Raw genomic sequence first — 10,611 nt, 5'->3', positions numbered from 1 at the left:
CATCGCGTAAACACGGGCGGCTGACGTCATGATTTCGTTTAAGTCATTAATTGGGGTGGAAAAAAACCTCGACAGGTACAATTATCGGGCAATTTTGAGAAAATGCCTTAAAAAACATAATAATTTAGAAGGAGATAACCTAAAGAATAACGAATTAACTAAAAAATAATGTAAAAAGTAACTGTAATTAAAGATCGTTTATTTTTAACAGCAGAAACAAATTCACAGATTCTAAAAAACAGCTTTAAGATAATTATCTTATTTTCGAACTTATGGGAACAGCTTTCTTCAAATTTCTCTCCTTTTTATACATCACACGTCAGTTAAATATCTTTAAGAACTTTTCACTCTGGAAAAATAATGTAGTGCCCAACTCGAGTTAAAGCCTTTTTCATGATTACCAATCAGTCAAAAGAGAAATGGGAATTTCCAAAGCTGAAGGGGAAAAAACGTGGTGATCAGGCAGCGCATGATAATTACAAAGACAAAAGAGTGAACAACTTGTTAGGAAATTACTTCTTTGACTCTTTGCCTTGACCTTGATATAAAATAGTTTTCTTTGTCTTCATCTTTAGCTAAAAATGCATAAATGCATGATGATTTAGAAATGCAGTAGAGGCGAGCAGGAGTGATTGCATAGGGGCTTTCAGAATTACAAAGCAAATAATTGTTTTTGGATAACATTCACATATCATGAAACTGACTGCATGTTCAGGGTCATCTAGGACAATTTCAAATCTAAAAGATGTGGTTTCGAGGCGTGAAGCACATGACGGGACTCCAGACAGGAACAATCACATGGGTGCTTGCGCGCTGCTCCTTCTTAGCCCTGAAAATGTGAAAGATAGATAGGAGGCTTCTGGGAATTCAAGCACACAAACAGTGACTTTCCTCATCTCACCTCAGAGAAGGACGCATGACTTCGGAGGCCTGAAAGGGTTATCACTGGAGGGGACCCCAGTGAGCAGGGGGTCTTTGTGGGCATTTTGCAAACAGAAGGTCTTCAGATCTGCAGCAGCTTGGGAAACCTGTGTAATATCCCACATTTTACATTAACTCTTCAGCTAAATGGGGGAAATCCTGGGGCCACAATTAGAACACAGAATATATTAAAAAGGGATGATCACAGAACCACACAACAATATGAAAGCAAAGAAGACTCAGGGAGGGGAGGGAAATATGCCGGTCAGTCACCTGCTTCATGGGTGCAAATACAGATTTTCCAGCAGCGTATAAATCACTGGTGATGGAGGGTCAGATCAGACTGTTAATTAACACCTCAATAAGACAGATGCGTCTTGTTAGAGACAGAGAAAAATAGAAGGAAATGCTTGTGTTCATGGATCAAAATCCGTGAAGAGTACTGATGATGTAATTATAGATGGAAGTTAAATACCAAATGAGAACTGTTTTTCTATACTCTGCTCATATTCTGACAAATGCTGCAAGACGCTGGCAGTTTCTCACAGTGCTGACGGACAATGATGGACACCCTCAATGTATCCAGGGTTCAATTAAAATCATATTGGAAACAAACATTCACATAATGTCCTCTATACAGTGATGGATGTTAAAAACAATAGAATACATTCACTTTATTATTTAGGATCAAGTATATCATAAACTGGAAATTGGGACTTCAGCTCAAGGCCACAGTTGAGTAAATGTACAATACAGCTCCAAAAAAACCTGACTTGGATGTTGAAGATAAGAGAAAGTGAACATTCTAACTAAACCCACACATAACCAGTGACACACACAGACCCTCGTAGTTAACGCAGAAAAACACAGCTGAAGCTGCGGGTCTGTCTGATCTAAAAGTAGATCCTCAAACAATCCCAGCAGTCACACAGCAGCAGCACAATCAACAAAGCCCGCCCTGTGGGCACAGGAAAACTCTGTTTGCTGCCGTTTCACCACGAAATCACACTCACATGCTTTTCTAATGACTTCTAGCTGGAGACCCGAAGTTACAAGAATTAAGTGTGATGAAGCCCGAAGTTGAAACAAGAATGATTTGGAATCGCGCATTATGTTCTTAACAAAACCTCGACCACTTTTCACATGTTGATTGATATACACGGGATACAGCTTTACAAGGTAAAGGGCGTTAGTCTATTTGATTGACAAGTGATGCGCACATGCGGTGACAGCTTTGATTTGGATGAATGACGCGTCTTAAGTTGGAAGTCAAACCCACCTTTATCCGCCGGACACTGGCCTCCAGACGAAGCTGTTTTACGGTCTTCTGGGCAATTGCTAGGCTGCTGGTGGCGGCGCTGTTGTTGGACATGACTGACTCCGGAGAGAAAGTTTACTACGAACCCAGTCGCACCAGCTCCAGAGCGCCAGGGTTCGAGAATAACAACTTCCGGTGGGATCGTTAAAAATAAAAGTCACTTTTATCCACCCGACGTTCATCCGCAGACCTAAAAGTAGCCTACTCAAATTCGAGATTTGCAAATACTTTCTCCCCGTAACAGTTTCAAAACATATGACTTTAAACAAATGTAATCCTAATAAATAATAAATCAGTATTTTCTTTTTAAGTTGAAAAAGTTCGTTAGCGAGGATGATTGTGGTAGAACAGCGATTTTATTTTCTCATTTTCCCATGAGAAATTGCATGAAACGGATTTAAACTATAGTCACTGAATTAATGGTTTTGCTTTTTCTTATTTGCCGGGATATCGGAAATCTATTTTGGTGTCTTTTGGATTCTGAAAATACATTCACATAAATGTGCGAAGAAATTAAACTAACAATTGTATGAAACTGCTAAATGTGAGAATGTTTACGAAAAGGCAGTACAAAATAAGTTAGGGGAGACCTCTGATATTTCATAAACATGGGTAAATACTGGAAATCGATTTTTAAAGCTTGTGCTTATTTCTCCCACCAGGGGGCAGAAATGTACACTTCAGATTTAGGGCATCTTTTATCAAATCAGCGAAGAAGAAGCGTGGCGCTGTTAGAATTACTTCCGGTGTAGTCTGGGGTCATTTCGTGAGAGTGTAAACTCAATACGATTGAAAATGCTGTTACGAGTGAGTTCGAATCTGTTTAAACCCTCATGTGTGTCTGTTGTCACCGTTTTATCTAAACGAATTACTGTAGTTCTCGTCACTTGTGTAACATGTTTGCGAACAGCGTCTTACAATTCTTGGCAGCATCACCTCTAAAACATACGGTTACGGGTTTGGTAAGAGTGGTGTTATGTTAACATAGACATGATAGACATTAATCAGCTAAGAGAAAATAATGGAGAAAACTAGACGGACAGTGATTGCAGTCAACTAATGTTCCTGCTTAGTCTGATCAGTTCTTATCAACTTTGTTGTTAGGCTACATTGATCAGTTAAAACTCGGACTTAATAGCACTTGCGCACGATGGATTCAAAATTCATTATTTCTGTAACGAAGTAAGCATTTATCACGTTTGAATCACAGTATCTAACTCTTATTCCCGGGGATATTTTCTGTAACTTGAATCAAACAGAAGTAAAACATTGCATATCTTTTCAGAGGGTGTTGCATATCGGAGGGTTGACACTGAAACACAGCAGGTTGATCCACCACAGTCCTGTATGGAGAAGCCCTCTTGTACCCATAGTTGTGGAGCAGACAGTAAGTATTTCAATGAAAACTATTGCTGCGTGGATTTAAAGCTCTATTTACTATGACTATTTACAAACTCCTTCCGCAAGCCCATTGGGTTTCTCACAGTGTGAGACCTGACTTGCTGGAATGCACTGAGAAACATTAGATCAGGGAATTCTCATGTACGATCTAAAGGACAAAGGTCCAAAACACACCCGAGAATTAAATAAGCCTAACTGTCACTCTTAATCCAACAATGTTCACTGTGTCTCTTTTATCAATAGCTTTTTCTTTTATATCAGACATGTAGTGGCGGAAAAACCCTCACTCACTGAATTCACAAGTATGGTTTTGCAGATATTGGATTTAACCCATCGAAATATCATCTCCTACTGCTTTGAGGTGGACGTTGTGCAGGAACCATGATGGAAAGCTCTTATGCTCAAAGGAGAAACAATGTCAATATGTCATTGTTCACATACTGCCTATAAGGCAATATGTGAACAATGACCTACAGACATTTCACTTTTCATATAGAAATGTGTTTTACATTAAAAAAAAAAAAGAGGTCTTGTATATAAATGATATTTTAGTGTGACTGTACAGTGAACATACTGTATGTACCCTGGTTTCTCCTGACATAATAGCTCCATTCATCCGTTTATGGCCTGTTTTCATTCATTCTAATAATTGCACTTCCTCCTCTTCATAAAAGTCTTTGCTCTATTTGCTCTCCCAAACTTGTGTAGTTTGTTTTTATTAAATTACTGTTTACTTATTTTAATTATGACTGTCTTTTTAGGGGAGAGGAGAACGGGCATATGACATCTATTCTCGCCTCCTGAGGGAGAGAATCGTTTGTGTAATGGGTCCTGTAAGTGTCTGCTCTGAATTTCAAGAAAATTCTATTCCTATTCCAGTGACATATGTTATATTGTATATCCATACATATTCTGTTATATTGTGTTTTTCTCTCTTAGATTGATGACTCTGTAGCCAGTCTGGTTATTGCTCAGCTGCTCTTTCTTCAGTCAGAAAGTAACAACAAACCCATTCACATGTACATCAACAGCCCTGGTGAGATGGTACTTGGGGGGAAAAAAATAAAACTACACAACTTTTTTTTAATTTATTTTTTTTAAGCTTCTTCATAAATAGTAGTTTTGATCATCTATCCTCTAATTCCTTAATTAATCTCTTTAGGATATTTTAATTGTTCTTTCAATTGTTTTTAATCTTTGTTGATTATGGAATTTGAAACAAGCAGGTTTGTGCAATATTTGCATTTCAATGCACAATACATCAACATTAGGCCGTCATATTATGAGACAGCCTTAGTCAGGATTAGACAGGGCAAATGCATCAGAGCCAACAGAAAAATGCAAATTAGTCTGTGAGTAAACTTTTTGCTGCACAAAATGAATATTTGCCAAGTTTCTGTTAATTGTTGTTAATTGTAAATTCTTAGATGTCAGGAACTCCTAACTTCATTTACAAAAACTCTCCCCACAGGCGGTGTGGTGACAGCAGGTTTGGCCATCTATGACACCATGCAGTACATCTTAAATCCCATCTCTACTTGGTGTGTTGGCCAGGCAGCCAGCATGGGCAGCTTGCTCTTGGCAGCAGGAACAGCAGGCATGAGGCATTCGCTGCCCAATGCACGTGTCATGATCCACCAGCCATCAGGGGGCGCCAGGGTAACGTAGACTTCATAGATCAATTTCAAGTGAAGCGTGTGAGATGGAGGAAAAAAATAAAACATTCTCTGAATACTCCTGTACATGCAGGGTCAGGCCACAGATATCGCAATCCAGGCTGAAGAGATCCTGAAATTAAAGAGACAAATTAATAACATCTACGCTAAACACACTGGGCAGTCTCTGGAAACAATTGGTAGGTTTTTATAAGTTTGTGCGTTTTAAGACATGTATTGCCATTGCTCATGTGTTTTTTAAAGTTTTTGTGTGTGCCTGCAATGTCCTTGGAAAAATGGCCTACTAATGTAAATGCAAAAGTTACATTTATTTTAAAGAGAACATTTAAAGATAACCTGTACTCCAAAGTGCTGTACAGGACAAGGTAGCAATACATATCTGGGGGGGGCAAAAACTATGCAATACGAGTCAAATATATGTAGAAGGGGGACTGGAAGCCAGTGCAGGGAGGACAGAACTGGTGTCATATTTTAGTACCAGTGAGCAGCCAAGCAGCAGTATTTTGTAATAGCTGCAGTCTTTGCAATGAGGACTTCAGCCCACATAGAACTACCAGAGCCCAGCCTGGATGTCATAAAAGTGTGAGACTCTCTCTAGGTCCTCGGTGGAGAGATATGATTTCACATTAGCCTGTTACCTTAATTGAAAAAGACTTTTTACAGCGCAGCTAAGCTCTCTGTCAAATTTAAAAGCAGTCAAAAGTGACACCTAGGCCTAAATATCAACAGGTTGTCAAGTCCCACAAAAACAGCAGAGTAATCCTGGTCACTTTGAATGCCCAAAGACAATGACTTCTGTCTTATTACCATTTAATAATTAATATTTTAGCCAGTTTATGGTATAGTAAAAATACTAAGACATTAAAAAATGACCTATTATGAGTTTTTTGTGCTTTGTTTTCTTTTCTATAGATACTAATGGCATTATTTATTATTCTTTTTAAGAGAGTGTAATGGAGAGGGATCGATACCTGAGCCCTATGGAAGCGCAGGATTTTGGTCTCATTGATCTGGTTCTCGTCCACCCACCTCAGGCAGGCCAGGACGAGCCTGAGCTGGTGCAGAAAGAGCCAGCTGCAGCCAGTCCCGCTGCCCAGCCAGAGTCTCCAGCTGCTGAGCAGTCCCCCATGGGGACTAATCCCCCGTCCTCATATAAACCTGAGCCATGAACCCAATTAGTGTCAGTTACACAAACCTGAACTTGGTGAAGAAGAGCGCTTTAGTAGCTTCTTCACCTCCTCCACATCAGGAACAAACAGGCAGAAAATATTTCCTTACTTAAATGTGTAATGATTTTGTGATATAAAATCCAGTTGTTTATTAATGAAAGCTCCCAAAGTTGAATGAGCTTATGAGGAATCAACAGTTGCTCCACTCAGAGTGTCTTTACTGAAGCACAGCTACACATCTGTTTCCATATAATGTAAAATAGACAGAATATGGTATTGCAAAACGGTGTCATTTCAAATGAAAATCCAACAAAGCAACGATATTTCAGTTAGACAATGACAACCCATCTATTAGAGCAGCACAATGTCTGTGTTGAACTCGATTTGTTTTCAGGCTTACTATGAAATGGTAAATTCAAAGAATCATTTCAAGTGAAGTCTGGCTTTTAAAATCTGTAGAAGGAATTCACTTTTACATCATTCTCCTCCTTTTGCCATTTGAAAACGTGGTTGCTGATGCAATGCTCTTCTGTACATAAGATTAAATCAGGGATTGGAGGACCCAGGATCTTGTGCTTTACCTCCTTACTCAAGAGAATACTTGTATGTCTATACCTGTATTTCAGTACTCATTATTTAATAAATATGACACATTTGAACATAATTTAGAGAACTTTTGTTTTAATTAATCATCTAATCCAGTCAGTCTGTTATAAAGATGTTCGTTTCAACTAACTTGGAAGCCATATCGTCACCCTCCCATGAAACGTCAGTATTCAAATGTATTTATGCATTTGCTTAAAAATTATAATTTATACATTAATGAAACTCGGGTGCCATCACTGGGACTGGTGGCAATCAATGGGCTAATATCAGCTATTCAGGGTCACCAATTACATGAAATAAATTACTTCTAAAAAAGAAGTAGAAGTACAAGCCAGTACAGTATGTCCCATTTTAACACGGTTCATTTATGTGGTGAAATGTTTCTGGGCTTGTTTTAATCTGCAATTAAATTCTGACGTCATTTTATTGCCTACTTTGTTAGTGAGCTGTCAAAGTCACATCAGGCTCTCAGAATTCAAAATATTCCATTATGTCCAGCAGTGGGCAGCTTGCAACTTTGGGCCAGATTCACGAAGCGTTCTTACGAACAAATCTGTTCTTAAGTCCCACTTACGAACAGTTGACGAAGATTGTGGCATTCACCAATTTCTTCTTATCCTGGATTTATTCGTAGGTAAGAACAAATCCTATGAACACTCAGGAGTACTCTTGCGCACATTTCAGTGCCGACATGTTGGCATGGTTGTGTTTTCTTCTCTTGTGCAGTTCAATAAAATTCAATATTACAATGATAATTCTGTCATATTTATTTATTTATTTGTTTATTTCCTATTTTTGGTGATTTACGGAGAATTTTAAAATTACGTAAATGTGCCAATGACTTAACATTAATCAACCAAATTGGAAACCATGCCAAAACTGTCTTTTTATTTGATTTTATCTTGATTTATTTTATTAGGGGATCGAGGATATGCCCTGGCTCCCTGGTTGTTGACACCACTGACCAACCCTCAGACTCCACAGGAGTTTTATTCAATCAGATGCATGCGCGCAGTCGCTCCACCATTGAACGCACCATCGGCATGTTAAAGGGGCGCTGGATGTGTTTGGACACAGAGCCACAACCCCGTGAGGATGTGCGTCCTGACGCAATGATGGGGCCAGACTGCAGGCACACGGTTCACGTTCGAGCGCGATTAATTGCCCGTTTGTGAATAAAATGCATTATTGTCACAATCCGAGCACAGCTTTTACACGTTTATTTTTTTTTACATTCTTCTTTTTTTACATTCTCGTTGATTTCTTTAAGCGTGTTGGCTATAGTCATCAGGGTTGAGGCAATTTTATCAAGCGTGTTAGCCATCCTTTCTTGATTGTTCAACACGGGGTCAGAAATCAGGCGTGGAGAGGCAAGCTTTGGGCATTTCGCTTTGGGCATTTCGCTTTGGGCATTTGGCTGCTTTTTGCTCCGTCTACAGGGTCCTGCTGCAGTTCCTTTTATGGGCATTAGTGGGCGGTGACTTATGCTAATCGTATGTTAATTAGACTCACCTGGCACGCGCTTTCAACTTACGAACAGATGGCATTCATCAATCTAAGAATACAGCTGCGAACAATTCTGGGGCTTACGAACGCGTTGATGAATCCGACGTAGGGTTTTCTTAAAAAACTTCTTAAGGACAACTTAAGAAAGAATCTAAGAAGATTCGTAAGAACATATTGGTGAATCGGGCCCATTGTTTTGTTGTGTGTGTCAACACATTAACTTGAAGTTATGGATGGATTTGAACTAAAATTTTAGAAAATGTTGACGGCAGGCCACAGAAAATGGTGAGTATCTACAAACATATTTTATTGTACCAGTTTATGCTTTTGTATTTGCTGAATCAGTTTTTATCTTTTTGAGTCAATTAAATTGTTGTTCACCATTTTATTGAAAAGTATTTAATTTGCCATTCAACAAGTTCCACTGGGAAATTACGATATTAGTTTTGTAGCTATTAACATATCATAAGATGTGATAAGATATGATTTTTTAAATTATTTTGAACATGAAAGTGCAAATGAAGACAAGAGACGTGAGAGATAAATAAGAACAAATAGTACTAGATGCCTTTTTTGCATGTAGGGACCTCCTCACCATGCACGGAGGGTTTCACCCGAAGTCCAGTGTCCTGAGGCTGTACACAAAGTGAAAGGAAGGGGGCCGAGGACTAGTAAGTGTCCGAACTACTGTCCAGGAGGAAACAACAAGCCTCCAAGAATATATCAAGATGATGGCCCCCACTGACCAACTGCTGGGTGAATACCTCAGGCAACAAAAGCCCACCAAGGAGGAGGAACCTGAGGGGCCATCATGGAAGGACAAGCCCATGCATGGAATGTACCACCGACAAATTGAGGTGGAGTGAAAATATTGAGAAAAACTACCAGTGGCTGAAAAAGTCCGGACTGAAAGACAGCACAGAGGCTCTACTCATGGCTGCACAAGAACAGGCCCTGAGCACCAGAGCAACAGAGGCCAGGGTCTACCATACCAGACAAGACCCCAGGTGCAGACTGTGTGGGGATGCCCCTGAGACAGTCCAGCACATCACAGCAGGGTGCAAGATGCTGGCAGGCAAGGCATACATGGAGAGGCATAACCAGGTGGCTGGCATAGTGTACAGGAACATCTGCACTGAGTATGGACTGGAGGTCCCAGGGTCCAGGTGGGAGACACCCACGAAAGTGCTGGAGAACAAGCAGGCCAAGATCCTGTGGGACTTCCAGATCCAGACTCACAAGATGGTGGTGGTCAACCAGCCTGACATAGTGGTGGTGGATAAACACCGGAAGACAGTGGTGGTGATAGATGTAGCAATCCTGAGTGATAGCAACATCAGGAAGAAGGAACACGAGAAGCTGAAGGAGGAGATGGAGCGAATGTGGGGCATGAAGGCAACAGTGGTCCCAGTAGTGATTGGGACACTACGGGCAGTAACCCCCAAGCTGAGTACCGTAGATATCCTGTTTGGATTGGTGATTTTGGGATGTAGGCCAATACTATAAGGTGCTTTGATAAATTGTTCTGTCTTGTTATGGTTATTAAGATTTAGAAGGTCGCTGTTGAAATCACCACAAATGATTTTGTGGCACATTGTGCAGAGTTAACCTCATCCGGTCTTTTAAGACGTCAATGGGCCGGATTCACGAAACGTTCTTACGAACATATTTGTTCTTAAGTCCCACTTACGAACATTTTACGAAGATTGTGGCATTCACCAATTTCTTCTTATCCTGGATTTATGGGTAGGTAAGAACAAATCCTACGAACACTCAGGAGTACTCTTGCGCACATTTCAGTGCCGACATGTTGGCATGGTTGTGTTTTCTTCTCTTGTGCAGTTCAATAAAATCCAATATTACAATGATAATTCTGTCATATTTATTTATTTATTTGTTTATTTCCTATTTTTGGTGATTTACGGAGAATTTTAAAATTACGTAAATGTGCCAATGACTTAACATTAATCAACCAAATTGGAAACCATGCCAAAACTGTCTTTTTTATTTGATT

At 39.7% G+C, this 10,611-nt stretch overlaps 2 protein-coding genes across 2 annotated transcripts; one reads left to right on the top strand and one right to left on the bottom strand.

Annotated features, from left to right (window-relative positions):
- Nucleotides 1–377: 377 nt before the first annotated feature.
- On the bottom strand, nucleotides 378–2,483 carry si:dkey-204f11.64 (uncharacterized protein LOC100537752 homolog). Its single transcript, XM_057015834.1, has 3 exons — nucleotides 2,201–2,483; nucleotides 902–1,028; nucleotides 378–829 (listed from the first exon to the last, which is right to left on the bottom strand). Exons 1-2 carry the CDS (start codon nucleotides 2,291–2,293, stop codon nucleotides 903–905), a joined length of 219 nt encoding a protein of 72 aa, XP_056871814.1. The 5' UTR covers nucleotides 2,294–2,483; the 3' UTR covers nucleotides 378–829; nucleotide 902.
- Nucleotides 2,484–2,941: 458 nt separating this feature from the next.
- clpp (caseinolytic mitochondrial matrix peptidase proteolytic subunit) lies at nucleotides 2,942–7,149 on the top strand. Its single transcript, XM_057015037.1, has 7 exons — nucleotides 2,942–3,046; nucleotides 3,525–3,626; nucleotides 4,402–4,473; nucleotides 4,580–4,676; nucleotides 5,112–5,299; nucleotides 5,390–5,495; nucleotides 6,262–7,149. The coding sequence occupies exons 1-7, from the start codon at nucleotides 3,035–3,037 to the stop codon at nucleotides 6,483–6,485; spliced, it is 801 nt and encodes a 266-aa protein (XP_056871017.1). The 5' UTR covers nucleotides 2,942–3,034; the 3' UTR covers nucleotides 6,486–7,149.
- The last annotated feature ends 3,462 nt before the right edge of the window (nucleotides 7,150–10,611 follow it).

The sequence above is a fragment of the Takifugu flavidus genome, chromosome 18 (assembly GCF_003711565.1).
Source record: "Takifugu flavidus isolate HTHZ2018 chromosome 18, ASM371156v2, whole genome shotgun sequence".
Taxonomy (NCBI): Eukaryota; Metazoa; Chordata; class Actinopteri; order Tetraodontiformes; family Tetraodontidae; genus Takifugu; species Takifugu flavidus.
Note: the sequence above shows the minus strand (reverse complement) of the source record. Positions and strands in the feature narration are given on the sequence as shown.

Coding starts and splice junctions, on each gene's coding strand:
- si:dkey-204f11.64 (XM_057015834.1), bottom strand. CDS start 2,293: ATGTCCAACAACAGCGCCGCCACCAGCAGCCTAGCAATTGCCCAGAAG. Junction 1,029..2,200: donor CCAGTGTCCGGCGGATAAAG/GTGGGTTTGACT, acceptor GATATTACACAG/GTTTCCCAAGCTGCTGCAGA.
- clpp (XM_057015037.1), top strand. Junction 4,677..5,111: donor CATGTACATCAACAGCCCTG/GTGAGATGGTAC, acceptor CTCTCCCCACAG/GCGGTGTGGTGACAGCAGGT. Junction 5,496..6,261: donor GCAGTCTCTGGAAACAATTG/GTAGGTTTTTAT, acceptor ATTCTTTTTAAG/AGAGTGTAATGGAGAGGGAT.